This window comes from Rattus norvegicus, chromosome 8 (genome assembly GCF_036323735.1).
Source record: "Rattus norvegicus strain BN/NHsdMcwi chromosome 8, GRCr8, whole genome shotgun sequence".
NCBI lineage: Eukaryota > Metazoa > Chordata > Mammalia > Rodentia > Muridae > Rattus > Rattus norvegicus.
Window position 1 is genome coordinate 85,679,630 of NC_086026.1, and position 21,229 is coordinate 85,700,858.

General features: G+C 38.0%; 1 protein-coding gene across 6 annotated transcripts in view; it reads left to right on the forward strand.

The window, feature by feature from the left end:
* The window catches only part of Hmgcll1 (3-hydroxy-3-methylglutaryl-CoA lyase like 1), a 162,052-nt gene that overhangs the window by 41,922 nt on the left and 98,901 nt on the right, over positions 1 to 21,229 (forward strand). For all 6 annotated transcript variants that reach the window (XR_010054009.1, XM_063265886.1, XM_006243415.5 and 3 more), the window contains exons 4-5: positions 13,766 to 13,861; positions 15,823 to 15,971. Coding sequence is in view for 5 of the 6 variants with exons in the window: in XM_063265886.1 (XP_063121956.1) it covers positions 13,766 to 13,861; positions 15,823 to 15,971 (245 nt within the window). In the remaining variant the exon portion in view is untranslated. The remainder of the gene's footprint in view (positions 1 to 13,765; positions 13,862 to 15,822; positions 15,972 to 21,229) is intronic.

Genomic DNA, 21,229 nt, shown 5'->3' on the forward strand with positions numbered 1-21,229 from the left:
TCAAATAAAAGACACAGAGACCATTAGATTTCTAATAAACTTTAAAGCACCACAGCTTGGCAGATATCAACCCGCTAAGCTACTTTGTCTGCTTCCCCTGACAACATCTCCAAACTTGCATCTGTTACGTCTGCACTGTTCCTGCTTCGTCATGCCAGCCCTCATTGCTCACACACTTATGATCCATGCTATCCATGGCGATGTCCTTCTTCCTCCTTTCTTCTCTCCTCATGGTCCTTACCTGATACCCCAAGTCAGGAATTACAGCTTAACCTACTTCTCTTCTGCCCAGCCCAGGCTGGAGGCATCTGTGGTGGTTTGAATATGCTTGGCTATAGGGAGTAGTACTGTTATGGGGTGTGGGCTTGTCGGAGGAAGTGTGTCACTGTTGGAGTGGGCTTTGGGGGTCTCTTCCTGTGCTCAGGTTCTATCCATTGGGAACGAGCACTTCCTCCTAGCTGCCTGAAGATGCCAGTCTCTCCTGGTTGGCTTTGTTGAATCAAGATGAAGAACTCTCAGCTTCTTCTCCAGCACCTTTTCTGCTTGGAGGCTGCCACTCTTCCAGCTATGATGATAATGGACTAACCCTCAGGCTGCCACTCTTCCAGCTATGATGATAATGGACTAACCCTTTGAAAGTATAAGCCAGCCCCAATTAATGTTTGTGTTTATAAGTGTTGCCTTGGTCACAGTATCTTTTCATAGCAATGGAAACTTTAACTGAAACAGTATCTTTATTAACCCATTGGGGATAACTTGGCAAGGTTTACACAACAAAAGCTGGTGTGCCTGAGAATTTGCTCTTCCTTGGGCAACCAGATCTTGGGATACAATATTTAGCATTTGAATACATAGCAGCACCTGGCCAACACCAATAGGAGAGTGCATAGGTCTTGCTAAAATTAATAATAAATTGTAACCAAAATTTCATTTCAGATATTAAATCTTGATATTATCAAGATTCTGTAATTTCCCAGTGATTTAAAAGGTTGCATATAAAATATTCTTCTCCTAATAAGATGATGCCCATGACTTCATGCTACTGTGATTAAATGATAGTAAAAATTGATTTATAGACTATCCTTCAGACCCACCAATGATGCTCACAGAGACAGCTGAGAGAATGAGAATAGAGCAATCTCTAAAAGGCCACACTTGTAGCTAATGACAAGAAAATATGACAAAAGAAAGTGAAAGGAACTATCCCTATGAGTAGGAGCTGGATCGTGCCTCCCAGCCTAGCTTAAATAGACACACGTGATGGGAATATAAAATGACAGGATTTATTTTGCATGTGGTCCCTAGTTGAATCTGGGAATTAGCCTACTGAAAATTAATGAGCCCATTTTATACTCTATGTAATATTAAATAAGTTGACTGAATTGCTTCGCATAGTTCCCGAGGACATCTGTGATGAGGACTGATGGTTCTAGAATCGTGCCCTTATCCACAGTGTGACGTTCCTTTGAGTAAGCGATTGAATCTCCCTGAACCTTAGAAACCCTACCACACTTGCCTGCAGTACAGGATGCTGTGGGTAGCCACAAAGGGTCAGTCACATCAATGGCCCCTGTGTGTGCATGATCACGCGGCTTACCTCCTGACTAGTGTTCAATAATGTTTTCCATCATGACTTTTATTAGTATGGGTTCGTTTTGAGCTTCATCTGGTTACATGGATCTAAAGAAGAAAGAGATTTAAATAAATCACACAGCCACAAAAGAGCAGTGTGCCTGAAACAAAGATAAATATTATAAACCTCACCTTTCAAAGTCACAGTAGCCTTGTTTTACCTTATACTACACATGGAGTGTTTCTCCTAAGGCAGACTTACGGGTAATTATTCTTTGGTCTTCTTTGCATGGCTGCTTTAGATTTCATTGCATGTACATTGGAAAACTTTCTCTTTTAAATTCTTCCATTCTCATTCTAGAAGAATATCATGTAGTACAGACCTTGAAAATACTGAGATTAGCATTCCATAATTTGGTATAGACAACTGCCTGTGTGTTGTCTAAAGACGGTGCCTTCACTGCCAGTATCCTAGACAATGTCTAAGGTCCTCTTGGCTTTCTGTAAGCCCCGAGCTTCCCTGGAGCTGATCTGCATCAGATGCAGGTCATGGGAATAGTCCTCCAGCTAATGTTTAGATTGCTGTTTCTTCGCTTATTTCTTTTTTTAGCATTTTAAAGCTTTTTTACAGTTTCCCTCCCACTGTTTTGTTTGGCAGGAGCTGTCTAACTCAAATAGCTTAAAGAAAAGGTCTGCAGTAGCAGGGTGCCATATAAAACGGGATCCTACACCTATAATTTAAATGATCACAGATGATAAAATGCCTGCCATTAAGAAATACATGTTCTTTATAACTTATCTGGAAAAAAATTTCCTTAGAGTGACATGTAATATAAGAATATTTGAAATTAGTCCAGGTATCCCCTCGCTTACATGGAACACACAATAGCATGAGAAAGAAAACACATTAAAAACAGATTTCCTGCACATTTGGAATGTGCCTGTTAATAGTAAGCTATTTAAATTATTGTAACTATCATGGTTTCTAAAGTGAGCTAAATTCTTTGTGTTAGATATTTACTCTTTTGATTTGTGTTTTTATTCATATAAATTATTAAAATGAATGCTACTTTGCTTGAAAATAAAAATAAATTAAGCTTGTAACATTATATATATATATTTATATATATATAAAATGCAATGGCTCAGTTATACATATTATTTGTCCCTGACGAAGCTTTTACCTATTGGAACACATGGATAAGAAGTCTTCCCAAAGGGATAGAAGTGAGTTTTCTTTACAAAAGTAGAAAAAATGTACATAAAAGATTGTAGCATTCTCTTTTTACAAGTCACTCTAACACTTAAAAGTAGGGTCAAGGTACACGTCAGCCAGGAGCCCCCTGTAGCCTGTCCCACATGCTCATTCCACTGCAGAGGACAAATCATTCTTTATTGAAATGGAAGTACATTTACTAGATTGACAAACCAGGTTTAAGTTTGCATTTATGAAATGTAAAAGACCACATCTTTTGCATCTGGTCTGCTTTAGTCATTATGTTCTTTATAAGGAGTGTAGATGGTAAGAGGGTAGGTAGATAATAATTTTGTGGAGGGAAGGAGGGAGGGAGAGAGAGATAGAGAAAGAGAGAGGAGAGGGGAGAGGTGAGAGGTGAGAGGAGAGAGGGGAGAGGGGAGAGGGGAGAGGGGAGAGGGGAGAGGGGAGAGGTGAGAGGTGAGAGGTGAGAGGAGAGAGGGGAGAGGGGAGAGGGGAGAGGGGAGAGGGGAGAGGGAGAAGAGAAAGGAGAGGAGAGGAGAGAGAGAGAGAAGAGGGGAGAGGAGAGAGAAGAGGGGAGAGGGAAGAGGGGAGAGGGAAGAGGGGAGAGGGACAGGGGAGAGGGGAGAGGGAGAAGAGAAAGGAGAGGAGAGGAGAGGAGAGGAGAGAGAGAGAGAGAGAGAGAGGAGGGGAGAGGGGAGAGGGGAGGAGTAGAGAGAAGGGGGAGGGGAGGGGGAGAGGGGAGAGGGAGAAAAGAAAGGAGAGGAGAGGAGAGGGGGAGAGAGAGAGAGAGAGAGAGAGAGAGAGAGAGAGAGAGAGAGAGAGAGAGAGAGAGAGAGAGAGCTGGCTTATACATGGTTGTATGTCAAGGCAACAGAAAGTATCAGGATGAGTCCAATGAAAGGACATCCACTCTGCTTATGGTCTACCTCACATAGCCCATGTCATTTCACAAAAGGGATCCTGGACAAATTAACTAAGGCCATATTTTCTATTTTCTGGTATTACTCTGTTTACCTTATCACCCAGGCGTCCTTGGTATTAAACAGGAACCCTGGGTGTTACCCAGAATCATGGAGTGACAGACTATAGGGAAGAAACATTTAACCCAAAGTCTTCCCAAAGGGCAATTGCATGAATTGCACATTTTTGTGCTTAGCCTTGGATTGCTAGATGCTGACATGGAAGTCAAAGCCTCATCGTGACCTGTGACTCACTGTCCTCCTCACAGTCAATACCTGTAGGTCCATCTTAGACTTTTGTAACCGAGATAGATCTATTTAATGAATTCTAACAGCTTTCGGAACCAAACATTTACATCACCAAGAATAACCGTATTGAGATAATCTTATCGTTTTCCTCTTCAAAACTGGCATTCCTGCTATAAAACATTAATCATCCTTTCTAGAAAAAGATTGATATGGAGAAATCAAATGGCATATTTTCCGTAGAAGCAGGGTTCTAAATGATGGTATCGTTTTTTGCCTATGAATTTACACAAGCATATTGCTTTTTGTACATGTCAAATGCATCCATGTTGTCAGTATTTGTCCTCTGGTTAGGAGTGAATGATAATTGATATAATATAAATGATAGTACATGGTTATTGAAATTAAATGGGAGAAATTATGCTATGTGAATTCCACTGAACTTAACACCTGCTTCCCAGTGTTACAAGTGTAATATTAGCCCTTCATGGAAACAATAGATGTGCTTTGTTCTCTCATTCTAGCATTTAATGCATAAACTGTAGACCCTGTAGATTGTTTTAATGAGTTGAATGTGTTTTCTTTCACTGAATGTGTACGCTGCATCATATATTTCTGTGCAAATATTTCTGCATGCATGTACTCACACATGTGTAAATTATCACGTATCCATGACAACTGAATTAACTAGGTTTCCATTGTTTGCATAAGAAATACTCTATAAGTTTAGTGACTTAAAATAATGTTTGGTTTTGCTTATGTCTTTGAAGCATAAACAATTCAGTTAAGACTCAATTAGGCACTCCAGAGACTTATCAGGGACTAGTAGTAAGATGACGTGGATAATGGTTAGAGCAGAGCTCAAGAGTACAAGTAGTTTAGGCAGTAGAGACTGGCTGGGCACTACTTATTTCTAAGTGTTCTCTGAACTGTCTGTGAGGTCCTCTACTGTGTGGTTCTTTTAGATATCTAAGATGATGCTTAGTGGTTCACAAGTGATACGCTTTTTATAGCCAGTCCTTGTAATCTATATAGCATTGATTTGTCAAGCCTATTAGAAAGCTATAAAGCCCACCAAATTTCAAAGAAGAAAGACACCACTTTTTTTGAAGTGTGGCTTTGTGATAAAGGACCATGACTTTTCAAGTGTCACAGTTTGATTTTTAAAAACCGATCTAAAAATAATTTAAGTATCTGCTTTATTGTAGTAGTAATTAAAAATAAATGCAGCCAATAGGAACAAAGTGGGCAATCTAAAACCCCTAAATTTAAAAGAACCCTTACTTTAGCCCTGGCATGGTAAGTACTAGCTCTTCATTCTCACCTCACAGTAGCACATTTCCCTCATAAATTTGTTTTGCCTAGAAAACAACTCTGGTTGCTATGTGAAGGAAAGTATGTTGCTTCAATGGCTCGCAACATGAGAAGGAAAGTTTCTGCCTCCATCTATTGCTCATTCTGCCCTGCTTAGGTTAAGGCAGACACTAGGGAGAAACTGTTGAAGGCACATCGTAGGCTTGGCCTTCATCACAGCATCTATTGTGCAGATCTCCACCACTTCCCTTCTGTGTCTGAACACACAGTCCAAGCTGGCAAGGAGAGGACAAAGGCTGGAAATCACTCACTCGAGAATCACTCCAACATCTCTGTCAAGTGTCCAGTGTAGAACAGGACACACCCAGCATGGCCCAGCTTAACACACTATTACCACAGAAGCTCTTATTTTCGAGTAGAAGTGAATGAGAGTAAAGCCTCTTTTCACAACTAGAGCCAATGTACCCCCAAAATGAAAAGTATTAATTATTTAGTGCATTTCATTAGCACAAAATCTGTTTTTCACAAGTTATTATATTAAAAAATTTCCTAAATATGCAGCCTTTTCCTTCTGAATGAAAAGATCATATTATATTATGGTAGCTACTGGGCTATTTAGCATGAATTTCCTTTCTATCTTGCACCACTGTCATTTCTGTATCAATGGGCATTAGTACATTTTTTTCAAGAGTGATATTGTAAATTACTATATTCCTCTGTCAGAAATGGCAAGGGCTGTGCAATCCCCTCTCTCTCTCTCTCTCTCTCTCTCTCTCTCTCTTTCTCTCTCTCTCTCTCTCTCTCTCTCTGTGTGTGTGTGTGTGTGTGTGTGTGTGTGTGTGTGTTTTGAAACCACTGATTAACTTCAACTGTCATACAGGGCAAACAACTGCTTGCAACCGATTCACAAATCTTTAAAACTCCCTTGTTTGTCTCAGAAAGATATGAAAATATGGATAAAAATTAGAGTTGTCATAATTGGTACTATATTTCCTGGCCTTGAGCTTTATTACAATTAATCTTCAATAAAAATTGGAAAAGGGTTGGTAACATTTTATCATATCACATGGCATTTAATAGTAATTTCTTGTCTAAAATATGCATTCACTACTGTGCCAAAGGAAAAGCAAAGCTGACTGCATTCTAGTGGTGTCACTGTTTAGATTTTCAGTGTTTAACCAGAAGGTATAATCCATTTTACCTTAGCTTCTTCCATTTACTCTAAAATTTATTCCATTGAAAAATTTATGTCCTCTTCTTTTCAATAACATAATTAATTTTATTGGCTACCTCTCCATTAATAAGTTAGATTTGCTTTGTCTTTAAAGGTATAAAAGCAATCAGGATGAAATGTTATAACCGAAACATTGCATCCCATCCTATAGTCAGTTTTATTGAGTTGGTTATTTTTTATCAATATTTTATGTTTAGCTATGAAGAATAGAAATAAACTTTCAAAAACATTTTAGTCAATTAAACAATTAAAAGACCCTTCTGTATATAATTGAAAACATTTTTAAACTCCTTGATAATTTCAAACGTGTTAAAGAACCTTGGTAATTTCATCCCCTGGTTCACTCTCCCAGCACTTGCCTCACAATGAAACACTTAAGCTTCTCAATACATCCCTTCCTATTTCTGCGCAACTGAAGTTATCTGAACTTTGGCCTTCTCCAATTATCATTTATATGTTGACATTTTAGAGATCTGTATATATTATGTAAAAGACAAAAACAAGTAGGGCTTATTTTGTCTCAGAAATATTTGATTTTTGACTTTAAGAGTTTTCCTTTTGGATTGCTCTATTTTGATGATTGGTCTCCAATCGATAGTCTACAGAGGAGCCATCCAGGTTCAGTAAACTGTGGGAGGCACAAAATGTGGCCAAGACAGCTGGATAAAAGGAGCTTGGGCGCTTCTGGTTTACATAGTGGATTCATAATAATTAAGATGATTGTGATGAAAATTTATTAGAGTAGCAGAGTGTTCCATGAGAGCTATGGATTTAAGGGTTCTTATTGTTAATACAGAGGATTATTTTGGAAAATGATATTAATCTAATAACTGTCCTAGACGAATTAAAATTTGACATTGAAAAAAACTATAGGTTTTAGTAAAATATTCTTCGAAATAAAAATATGTTGAAGTAAATCGATGCTAATCATACTCCAGCATTAATACTACTTATCTTAGGTTGATTCAACTTATATTTTATCTACTTATGGTACATAGAAAGGTGTGGCCCAGTAGTCTACACACACACACACACACACACACACACACACACACACACACACACACACACACACACGTGCGCCCCTTCTCTATGTTCTCCAGGCTCCCTGTACTTTGGGAATACCATGATGTCTGTTGTTTAACTTGTACTTTCTGATGAAGAAGTAGAAAAATCTGAGACCTAATTTTTACTCATTTCTGGTATGATTTGCTAAAGCGTTTTCAGTTCTCTCTGTGTTGGAAGCTTTCCACTTATTCATTCTCCCACTCAATGCTTTTATTTTTTTCTGTATTAAAAACTGTATAGAGCTCTTTGTTAGACTCAAAGCTGCATAACAGTGTAGGCCCAACTCTGTAATTATAATGTTAAGGTGGGTGGAGGTGGGATACAGTTGCTTGGAAAATTAATAGCAACATACGAAGAGCTTGAAAAAAAATCAGGTGACTACAAATGAGTTACAATCTGGCAGAGCCACACAATTAGCATCTGCTGAGTGGGTTGTCATTGGGTAAGCTGCCTTCCTCCTTTACTAAAACAAAAATCTCCAACGTCCTCATTATATCCAAGCTTACAAGCAGCAGCAATGCTGTCTACGGTAGTGGGACCTTGCTTTTGTCCTAGCCCTTTCTCCTGAGTTATTAACCTCGTAACCCAGACGTACACTCTCTGCTCCAGCTCTCCACAGGGCTGTAGCTTTAAAGCATTAAGAATACAAAACCCCATTAACATAACATACTGAAAGTAATTTGCTCCACTATTTTAAAAATTGCTCATGCTTCCATGCAAGGGAAATTACAGCAGTGGCAGCATTATTGTCGTATGCAGAAGCATAATACATGAGAGACAACAACACAATTACACAGGCACAGAAGGAAAATTATTCTGGGAGCTTTGAGACTTTTTGCCCTTACTCTTTTAGAATGATGTTTGGAACGTGATATTTTTAATATTGGAAGAGCAGGCAGGTAGTTACAAAGGCACTGACCCTCGTAAAGAATAACTAGTGTGTAATTGCTATGTTTGTCTTTGTGAACTGGGAAATGTTCCTGGATAAAGCAAACTTTTCATTTCTTCCCTCTAAGACGTCAGTGTTACAGTTTTAAGCCCACAAATCCATTCCTGTAGGTGATGTTTATCTTGTAATGAAATTTGTAGCCATCATGAATTGTGATTAGCATCTCTTGTTTTCACAAGGACAGAGTAGGGGAAGTTGTGTGTGGAAGATTTTGAGACACCAACATTCCATCCGAGAGAGGGTGCTGCAACTGTCCATCTCATACAGAGGTAACGTTGAAGAAAGAAGGACAGGAAATTATACACCAGACCGAATGAGTTTTAAGGCTTCTGGACTTAAGGCTTTAAGTTTTGTGAATATGGTGTCAGACAGTTTTAGCTTTGGCAGCCAAGCAGGGTATTGGGTAGGGGAAAAAAAAAGGATGTTCAATTTTCCAGAGATTTCCTGTGTTTATTATTGTAAGGCCGTGATTTATTAAGAGTGTCTTACTTCTTCAAGCAGACCAAGATTTCCTCTGTGCTACCGAGGCTAAGATAGATGAGGTTTGTGCTAGGCGTCTATGAATGGGACATGGTTACAGGACCCAGGCTACAGTGCTATTCAGAGCTGCCTACAGCCCTCTTACCCAGGATTGTCAGGAAGCGCTCGAGTCTCATTTTTTTTCCCATTACCGAGTTTCCAAATATTACCTTTAAGAGGAATTACTGCTCATATTGGCTTTTGAGTTATAGGATCTGAAAGCACATCATTTATGTTTCTGCACTAATCGATGGCAGGTGTTGAAGAAATTGCATGTTCTCTTATCTGTCTGTCTTCCTCACTGTATGCAGAAAATAACACTGGCAGGCCTGGCCAGAGGAGACTCTGAACAATAAAGTCCAGCATTATTTACTTTTAGTTCAATAAGATTTTAATATTGTTCTGGATTGATAGTGACCAAAAGCAAATGCTTCAAGATGCCAGTAGGTAGGGAGAAAGGACAGTTACATGTTCATAGGTATAAGTCTGTTTCCTGGGAAAATTTAAGCTGGTGTGTTAGGAGAAAATAGGAAGTAGGTATGTGTGGAGCTACTATAGAGATACTAAAAATAAGCAACACCCACTGGTAAGGAGCTTCCTTCCTGAGTGTGTGAAACTGGAGGACTTGCTTCCACAAAAATAATTATGGTACAAGAGTCTATTTGGGTAGGGAAACGAATGTGAAATTTTAATGATAAAAACATAACTCATTAAGTTACAGAAATGTAAGCCTTAACACTATGACAAGCATCTGTAAATTAGGTATAATAACACTTTTAAAACTGAGACGAATATCGGCGATCACTTCGTAAAACATTTTTCTTCAGTATTTGACTTACGTCAATTACTTTTTTGCCCAACATTACTTTTTTTAGCGCCACTATATTTTCCTAGTTCCATAAGTTGCTATGGAGGTTTTCCGAGGAGAAGAATCTTCAAATCTAGCTCTAAGGTACTGTGTGCTACAATACTGAACTGCCTGGTTAGATAAGGGCACTGGTATCTTCCATAGTGACTTGAATGTTTTGGGGATTTCAATTACTCCTTGGTTGGATATGAGGCCCACTTTTTGGGAAAGAATACGTGTCTAGTAATTCTAATTGCATGTTCTCTTATCTGTCTGTCTTTCTCACTGTACCCCTGCATGCAGAAAATAGCACTGGCAGGCCTGACCAGAGGAGACTCTGAACAATAAAGTCCAGAATTATTTACTTTTAGTTCAATAAGATTTGAATATTGTTCTGGATTGATAGTGACCAAAAGCAAATGCTTCAAGACGCCAGTAGGTAGGGAAAAAGGACAGTTACATGTTCATAGGTATAAGTCTGTCTGGCAAGATGTGATAACTGGTACAACAGGGACATGAATGTTTTGGAGATAAATTATGTTTACAATTTAAAAAATAGGTTTGTATATGGTTTATTTTAACTTCACAGTCACTTGTTCCCTGTACTTGGGTTGTGGTTTTCTGTAATGGTCTCTATCTGGCATAAGGGGACATGCCTATGATAAGGGGCGACACGGACTCTTATCGGTGGGCATAAGGACACATATTTAGAATGTGGTTAGGAATTATGCTGACTGAGTAAAGTGGTATTTGGAGGTAATCCTCCAAGATCCATGGCCTCACTAGCCTCAGACATATGGCTTGGTTTCCAATACCACACATGAGTTAACCCTTGTCGAGCTGGCTGGGAAGTCACGTCAGAGGGCTGCTCATTACTCCCCAAGTATGGGTACCACCACTGTACCCCTAGGGATATCTTCCATGCTCATTGTTGTTTTAGCTCATAAGCACCAGCGCTGCGTAGCTATTGTTTGCTTTCCTCCCTTGAAATCCTTCAAGGAGCCTTCTGGACCCATGAAAGCTAATCTTCAGGAAGGATGCTTTCAGGTGTGATCCCAAAGATTTCAGTGTTGTCAGCAATAGGGACTTACCTTCAACCTCAAGGAGACAACCAATGGCAACAGCAGTTTCCTATGATGTTTTGAGAGTTTCTTGGACAACTTTGACCTAAAACTCTGAAGGGAAATTCTCATGGCTTATTTGAGGCTTTTGCTATATTGCCCGTGGCTCTTGGGAAGAGCATTTGCAGGTCACATAGAAAATATTTATCTAAACCATGTATTTATAAATGGACTTATGTTTTTAAATATTATATATAATATATGTATTAATGTGTGTATATAATATCTGTATTATATTATATATACTATATTAAACCATAAATGTATATGTAATTTTACATATATAGCTAATAATATGTCACAATGTCTTTTTTAGGCATCTTTACTATTAATGTATTTTTTAAAGCTATGAAATAGTAGGGATTAAGTTTTTGAATAAAATACATCTTTTATGTTAGTCTTAGTAATTTTTCTTCGTGAGTTTTTGGCCAACTCTTGTGTCTTTATAGCAGAGACCATTCATGACTCACTGGACTTTCAAACGTGCCTGAGAATTGCCTCCCATCTTTATGGGATGACTTTCACACCTCCCTGGGATTCAGTTGCAATTCTGAATTTATTTCAATCTTTTCTCTATTTGAATACCCTTTCTCTGTATTTATGTTTTGCATTCAAGATAAATTAAGAGTTTTTGACTAATATAAACCCAATTCAAAAATATTTCACAGAGTATGGTCCCTGCTTCCTCTTACATTTTTAGTATGATGTCAAATGACCGCTTTCGCTGAAACCCCACATAAGTCCTCTCGGTGGACCATATCCATTTTCCCACTCCTTTTATTCCTATGTAATGAGTTATTTGAGATGTAGGTGGTAGAAATCAATATATGTTGTCTACCGTAAGTCTGTGGATTGGAATTTGACCAGGGCATGACGGGGACGTTGTCTTTATTCCATGGTGTCTAGGATCACAGCCATATGACTGAACTCTTTTTTGGCTAGAGCCATCTGTAGGCTGCTTTATTCATAGATCTAAGGAATGACCCTCGTTGTTCTCTAGGCCCTCTATTTATCTTTGTGCATATTCTGCATGAGGGCTGCGTCTTTTGTGGCCACTGCATAGGTGATTTGGGATTTCCACTTCCATATTGGCTGATTTCTTCAGAGTGTCTTTCCCTAAAGGGGAAATGTTCTTTTCTTATAACCTAGTTTCAGAAGCCACATAAAAAAACCTTGCCACTATAAAGTATTGTTCAGAACATCCACAGCATGCCCACCTTCAAGGGAATGAATATAATCTACATCTTCATCAATGGGGGAGAGAACTCGGAAAAGTATAAGAGATCAGAAATATCACCATGGATGATCTTATAGAAACTATAATGCATCACATTCAAGCCCCTAGTAAATAGTCTGTATTCTGCTTAAACTTTTTGGACTCTCATACTAACATTTGTTCATTCTGAGCTGTTGCATGTAAAATTACATACAACACTGAGCCCTTATATTGGTATTTGAATAAGAATGGCCCCATAGGATTATATATTTGAACACTTAGGGAGTGGTACTATTTGAAAGGTTTGGGAGGTGTGGCTTTGTTGGAAGAAGTGTGTCACTAGGGGTGAGCTTTGAGGTTTCTGTGTGTGCATAAACAAAAGATTTATATTTTTATTGGTGTGCTTTTGTTAATTAAAAACAACATGTGATCATGATAAAATATAAGATGAGTACAGAGGATTAATAGTTTGTTTCCCCCGCTGTCTGCCATTTGAAGGAAGTAGTCTGGGGTCGGCGTCTGTTAACACAGCTTTCTCCACTGGTCTGGTGTCCTTTTCATTCCTTACGTACTATCTTTATACTCATTTTTGTGCCATAATATGAATACAGTTTAGTTGCATATTCTTCATTTAGTTCTTAGTGTGGATAGTCTATCATGCACATTACAGATGTGTACTTCAAAATCTGACAGTACATGTAGCCCGCTACCCAGGTCACAGGGAAAACGATAAGGAGGGTTATCACAGAAGCACCCACACTTTTAAATATGTAATCCTCATGACAAAACATGTGATTTTTCTATGTGACCTTAGTATTAGATTATTGTATCAAGATATTATTTTTTGACTTTGTAAATTTGCAATTTTAATCCAAATTTAATTTTTAGTAGACTCATAAAATATACTTTGATAGTGTGATTTAATTTGGTTCCAAGCACTGTTCATTTAGTTCTTCGTATGTAAGAACAGAGAGCAATCATATAATACTACACAAAACATTTCAACCACTACTAACTGGAACATGTATGTTAACCCAATGACATTGGTTATTGGTACCAGATACTTGTTAAATGATTTTAATGGTGTCATACAATTTATATGTTCTTAAACACTGTAAAATTTTGTGCACTGAAAAGTTAGGCACAACGTTTTGTATGACAATAAAAAGAACAACTGTGTTTTGCCTTTCAAATTTTCCATACTATCATGAGTGCCTGATGCTTGGATTACCATGACTGCAAGAAAATGGCGAGAATCCTGTTTCTCCGCACTACCCACCTAGTCAGATCCTTCTCTGTGAATTAGTAAGGTCATGCCTTGTTCTAATCCATTTATGACAGTAAGAAATACTTTTCCTTATCTACATGTGAATACTCCTTATTGTCAGACAGTAATTTACAGCATATGTTTTATGTGTCATGTTAACTTGCACAGAAGGTCAATCATGTATTTGATGTCTCACTCATTTCTGTACTTACATATAACTATTATATATTTAAGATGGCTGACCATGCTGAAGTGATGGGAGGCATTCATCAGTATCCAGGAGTTCGCTATCCTGTCCTTGTACCTAATCTTCAGGGTTTGCAGCATGCTGTAAGTGTGGAATTTTCTCCATAAATGCCTTTATTGTTTTGAAGACATTTAACAGTTAAAATGCTGTCCTATGTAATCTACCAGTCTTCATATGTAATCACTCTGCTTATAAACTAACATGAACTTGTAGAGATCAAGACCCCCATGGCACCGTTAGGACCTAACAGACTCCTCATATAGGTCTTTCAGTGTAACTACTTAAGTATTGAACAGAAAAGTAATGCTCTATTTGGGATGGAAATTTTAAAGTATATTTTGTGCTCCTCTATTACAGGGTATATCTTAAATATTTACCGATAAGTGTTATAATCATCAATATTCCTGAAATAAATGTTTTGTCAACATTTTAGGGCCAGCTTTTGTTTTTGTGGACTCTTAGACTGAAACTAATCATTGCTTCTGTATCTTCTTGTAATGACTTTTCTCTTTATCCCTCTCCTTTTTTATTTCTTGTGATTCTATGTGGTTTTGAGATTCATGTGATTTAGATAAGAGTTTTAATGACTACACACACACACACATACACACACACATACACACACACACATGAAGAATCACATTACTTTAATGTAAAAATGTAAAATATTGTATTACCTTTACATATGTTTGTTGTAAAGGCATTAGAGTATATATTCCTTATGTCGGTAAGTATTTTAGGTTCTGTATTCGGTACTATGCTGCATTGAGGTTGTAAGTATCTATTCAATACGTTACCTGTTTGTATATGTGCCGTTAGAGACATTTATCTTACATTTGACTTGATGTAATTTTATGGCTTTATAAAATAAAATAATATTGTTGCAATCAAGTCTTCCCAAAGAAGTGAAAGTCCCCATTTTGGAGAAAATACTTTGGATATGTCCCAACAATAGCTTAACAATAGAATAAATGTTGGCTTGGGTGGGAGTTCTGTGTTGGCGATCAAAGCATGGCTCACTAACTGAATGGCTGCCTGAGACTGGATGGCAAACAAGTTTCTTTGTGCTGCGTTCATGAAAGAAGTCCAATAATAGTTGCAGGGGTTTTTATATTGAATAAAAAAAAGAGGCAAAGTTCTAATATTAATGGCAAAGTTTAAGTATTTAACAAAATAGAAAATTTATTTCAGAGGATTCATAATCATATTTGAACAGAGGAACAAAAAAGTATCTTCTAAATGTTGAAAGAAAGATAAATTATGTTTTCCTTTTTAAGGGTATTAACAGGCAATCAGGGAGGAGAACACATTTAAAACTAGTCAGACAGCGAGTGAGACATTAACAGGAAATCTTACAATTGCGTCTGAGAACTCTAGAGGGCCTAACAATTGCAAAACGTATTACCACAAAAGCTGTGGGTGCTACAAACCCAACAAAAAGGAAAGTAGAGTCGATTCGGTTATTAGAGCTGAAGACTAGCAAATGGACTTGCACATTAGTCGCGTAAGCCATGGCTTTGGTAGTCAGGATACAAAGCCACAGCAGCTAATTAGGAACTACGATTAGTTTTGGAGGCAAAAGCTAAGTGATGAAATGGGAAGTCATTCTCTGTTGGATTGTAGGAAGAAAGGGGAACCGGAAATTGTTTGTTTGTTTCTTCTCTTCCAATAATATTTTGGCTTTAAAATAATGTTCTCTATAAAAATGCTGGCTTTAGTGGGGGCACACATTTTCCCCCCATAATTATGATTAAAGTGTTTTGAGGGTAACATGATGAAAGAAAGACAGACTTAACTGGATCGTCATCACAGTTTCACGCATCTCATAATCCTAAGAATACTGTAGTTCGTAGATTTTTGTTACCATGACGTACTTCTCTGTTTCAAAACAGTGTGAATAGCAAAATGAGAAGAACCTGGCTTTAAACTTTAAGGCTACGTATGAACCTAGGCATGCGCTTGAGTTGTCTGCCTTCTCACCCTCTGCCGTCATTCACAAGACTCTAACGCTTGTCAGCTTTGGGCTGTAAACTGTGTCTTTCAGGTTGCCGCTGGGGCCACGGAGATAGCAGTGTTTGGTGCTGCTTCAGAATCTTTCAGCAAGAAGAACATTAACTGCTCCATCGAAGAAAGCATGGGACGGTTTGAGCAAGTCATCAGCTCTGCAAGACACATGAACATCCCAGTGCGAGGGTACTCATGAAGCCCAACGCCATTTCGTTCTGTATCTGTTTTTAGAGTTTACTTATAAGCCACCTTGGTGGTTTTCTTTAACGTATATATCATATAAATATTATGATCAATGTCATAGCTTTTGGATCCTGTTTGTTCATAGTAATCACTAACGTAACTATATCTCGTTAATAATTATTATCATGTTTCTAGCCCATGGAATGTGGAACCTGATCGATACTAGGGGATCTAGCATATAAGTCTGACGTTAAGACACAGCCACAGAAGACTCACATGTGTCTGTAAATTGGAGCCGCTTCTGTAAATGCAGGTGTATCTGAGATACCAAGCTTATCCTCACTCCTTGGCACTCCAGAAAGAAACGGCATTGCTTTGGATCTTCACCGCTGGCTTTCATTACAGCAGATCCCATTAAGGGAAACAAGAGGAGGAAATAATGTCAGAAATTGAAGAAAACCTTAGTTTTTTTCTTTCAGGAGTTTACATAGTTGCCTAAATTGAAGTATCATGTACTGTCATTTTCTGAATTCACTGTCTTGGGACTCTTGCAATAGAGCCATGTGCAAGCCATTAGAAAACAGAGTAGCAGAGAGCAGAGACAGTAAGATATGGAGGCCATTATAGTGTTGGAATCGAAAGGAAAGAGGGAAATCTGCGTTTGTTTTTGCTTGTTTCCAAGACAAAGCAGTTGCAGCATAGATTTGGAATTGTTCCTTGATACTGAAAAACATCAATAAATTCTTCGTTACTGAAGTAAGGCAGCTGCTTGTTTTCTAATAATTATATAAGTATCCAGATACAATGAACATAAAATTCATGTTGGCAATGGCTTTGGCTGTACCTTATAATTCTCTTAGTTGATGTGAGCAAAGCCCATAGAGGCAGAACGGTTCAACAATTAACAAGACAGAGGATTGGCTTAGTGATTCCCAGCACTGCAAATTTCAAAATAATAATAATGTATAAGATGATTGACTTGGGACAGGACTTAGAATGATTGGAATTAAGCCTAGGTCATTTAAAGAACATCCAGACTTGTTCTATACTATACCATGCGTTTTCTTTTGAATTTCATCTTCCCAATTTTCTACCATAGATGTTTTTAAAATATTGAATCATCTTTGGTGCTTAATAGATATTTTTCACATCAAAAACTTGCAAAAAGAGTGAAGACAAGATAATATGTATCCATCCTCATAAAATAATGGCATGCTTATCGTAAGACCAAATTATGTAATCAAAATATAAAGGAGAGATGTTCTATGAACTTTCTAATTAAAAAGTCAAAATAGTTTTGCCTTTCTTACCTCTAAAAACAGGGATATGAACACCTTTGTCTATTTTAAAATGTGAAGAATATTCAGACCAGGGGTTCTTAACCTGTGGGTTGTGATTCTTTTGGGGTCAATGTTTTTTACAGGAGCCACATATCAGATATCCTGCATATCAGATATTTTCAGTGTGATTCATAACTGTAGCAAAGTTATAACATAACAGTGAAAATAATTTTATGGTTGGGGTCAACACAACCTAATGAACTGTATTAAAGGGTCACAGCATCAGGAAGGTTGAGAACCACTGATTTAGAAGAAAGTAATTTGCACTTGGATAATTAAGGAAACTCACCATAAAGTCATATCACTGGATTACCATGGATATTTTATTGTAGGGTTACAATGTAGACAAATACAGGCTACACAACACTTGTTGTTGTTGTTGTTGTTGTTGTTCTCCTCCTCCTCCTCCTCCTCTTCCTCCTCCTTCTTCTTTTGGTTTCAAATTGAAGTTTATTTCTGAAATTTTCGGAGGACTATCTGTTTCTAGAAATATAAATTTTAACATGTGTGCTCCTCAATTGAGTTCTTGAATCTATTTTCTTCCCTAGCTTTTCATTGAATTTAACTATGATTTTATTTTATGGTTTCTTTGTATTTTATTCATGCTTTGAGAATTACACCACACACACACACACACACACACACACACACACACACACACACACACACACACACACTGAATTTAGATCATACCATTCACCCATTTTCTTTCCACGTCCCCTTATCTCTTCATCTCTGTATGCCTCTTCCCAACTCCATGTGCTCTTTCTATAGCACACTGTGTTGTGTGCTTATAAATGTGTATTATAAAATGAAAATTTCAGAGGCTGTACTTCTTAAGCATGAAACGTGAGATATCTGCATATGGCCAGCATGATGTTGTCTGCCATTTTACATCCATGCCTGACCTCAGGCTTGGAGTATAGTTCTCTCTTTTTACTAGAAGCCTAAGTTAATTTTCTATTTTTAAAAGACTACAAAATACAAGAATATATATCTGTGAACAGCATTTGTTGCATTTCTTCTCAACATCCCAGAAAAAATGAAAATGAAATAAAGAATTGGACAAATTATTAATTAATATAAAAACATAGATTTCATTTAAGTATAGAAAATAAAAATAATTATGAGACATAATGTTTTATTTCAGTAATAATTTGTTTATACAGAGTGACTATTATTTACAGCTAGTTAGAAGGAGGTGAGACCAACCACAGTGAGTGTGGTCTTTATTTACCTTTTTAATCCAGCAACCAAAATCATTGTAGACCAAGTCTGCTTTGTTTCCCCAATAAACCACATCACAAATAATTGTGATCATTTTCTCTAGTAAAGACACTCCCTGTAAAGAAATCCTTCCATTGTACAACTGTTTTTCAATGGGTTCTTCAGTTCTGCTGAGCTTGTAGCCTTTAGAACAGCAAACTTCCCAACTTCCAAAAAGGAAGAACCTTCTCCCCTAACTTTCACTTGAATGATTTATAGCCCAACACATTTCTTCAAAATGTTTGGCCTTCAACCTGAGTTAGTCAAACCATTTATTCAAATCATGCTGCACGCTGCAGAGTTTGTGTGTCCTGTCTTTGCTGCCTAAGGACCTGCAGGGCTTATGGTCCTGACCTTGAAGGTGAGGGCAGCCTCATTTGGAAGGACAGTGAGTCTATGTGTTCAGAGCTCTGCTGTTCGATGTACAGTGAGTTGCAGGCAGTACTGTTCCCAGCTGACTACCAAATGGTTTCCACCAGAAGGTCTCCCTTGGAGGAACTCTCTTGTGGACACGTTCTTATCTTCCTATTAGCAGAAGCTGCTTATAAAGTCAGTTTTTAACTTCCACCATTAAATACAAGCCTAGATTTTGGGCTGCAAGAAAATACGGTACATAAAGCTAAAACTCAGACATCTGCTAAGCTACTTTCCACATGTACAGTGTTAGAGGTTGTACCTTCCTGTGAGTGTATGTAACCTAACATCAGTGTAAAGCAGGTGGCCGAGGCTTGATGACAGTCACTTTATCTATTACACTGATGGATTTCTCTTGGTTTGGAGATACAAGGTCTTGCTATATAACTCTGTCTCTCCAAAGTTGCCCAGGCTGACCTCAAGCTGTGGCATTCCTCCTAGCTCTGTGCCCCTCCTGTGACTATAGGAACGAGCTACCATGTTTTCATTTTTGCTTAGAACTTTTATTTTTCCCCCTTCTATTGAAAATAAAACATTTTCATATAATATGGCTTGATCATGGTTTCCCCTTTCTCCAGTCCTCCCAGTGCCTCCCCATCTTCCCTTTATCCAGATTCACCACTGCCTATGTTCTGTCTCTCATTAGAAAACAGACAGGCTTCTGAGGGATGATAATAATAATAAAATAAAATGATAAAACAGAATCTTGCACTTTGAAATGGGAAACAAACAGAAGGAAAAGAAACCATGAAAAGGTGTATGCACTCATGTGTGTACCCCTCCCCCCAGATATAGACAAAGAGACCCACTTGTTTGCACACTCAGGAATCTCATAAAAACATTAAACCAAAAGCCATAATGTATACCCCAAAGGCTCTTTGCTGGCCCCGTGAATGTTGCCTCAGTCTCTGTGAATTCATATGTGCATGGATCATGTTGAAGTAGAAGGGCCTTGGTTTTTACAGTGTCCTCCATTCCCTCTGGCTTTTACTTCTTCTTTGCATCCTCTTCTGCAAGGTTCTCTGAGTCCTGAGGGTAGGGATTTGATGGAGACATCCCATTAAGGAGTGAGTGTTCCAAAGTCTCTCACTCTCTGTGAAATGTCTGGTTGTGGGTGTTCTCATCTGCATCAGGAGAAAGCTTCTCTGGTGATGGTTGAATAAGGCGCTGATCTCTGGGTACAGGAGAATGTCACTAGGAGTCATTTTATTGCTTCATTCTTTTAATAGTTTTCGATTTTATTCTAGGTTCTTAGGTTTTCCAGTCTCAGGTTCTGGGTCACCCAAGCAGAGTCTGGTATGGGTTCCATCTCATGGACTAGGCCTTATAGCTCAAATCAGATGTTGGTTAATATTTCCATAAACTTCATGCCATTGCTGTGTATGCTGGAAGGTCATTAGTGAGAGGTGAGGATGAGTGGAAATACAAGTCCAGAGAGTTAGGCTTTAGGGACAAGAGGGCAGCCACGGCCCAGTGACAAGCTGAATAAGCACGAGCTGCTTGTTTTGATCAAGTTGAAATTATTGTAGTTTATTGGCATTATTTTCCTTATTTAGCGCATTTCATAGGAAATATGCAACTGGTCACCTTAGGTATTGTATCTAAGTCACATCTCAGTGTTTAGGAATTAGAACAAATATAATCAGGTTTTTGCACCTTACTTGAATCACGGCATGGGGATTGAAACTTGTTCTTGTTTTCCAACTTTCTCCATTGCTGCACCATTTCCTTCACATACGTCTTGGTCGCATTTGAAGAAATTATCTAAAATGTTACATAAAGCATAGGAACTGGAAGAGCAAGGCAGGTTTCCAGTGCGTTGGACTTGAATTTGTCTTCCTTGTCTTTGAACTGTGTGGTGGGCTTGTTAAACAGATTATCTATTTCATTTCTCAAATGTAAGTTTTATTCAGATTAATAGCCCCAAATTGGGTTACATCTAAGAAACATGGTATATTAGCCCACTGAGTGTGAGCCTTTTTTATTTCAAAGTTTTAGAAATTTCACTCCAAGTTTTCTTTTTAGCACTAGCTCACATTTTAGTTTTATTTATTTATTTACTTACTTACCCCCTTCTTTTTTTTTTTTTTTTTGGTTCTTTTGTTCGGAGCTGGGGACCGAACCCAGGGCCTTGCGCTTCCTAGGCTAGCGCTCTACCACTGAGCTAAATCCCCAACCCTACTTACCCCCTTCTTAGTCCACCCTCTAAGGTTCCACATTTCATACTCCCCCCATCTTATT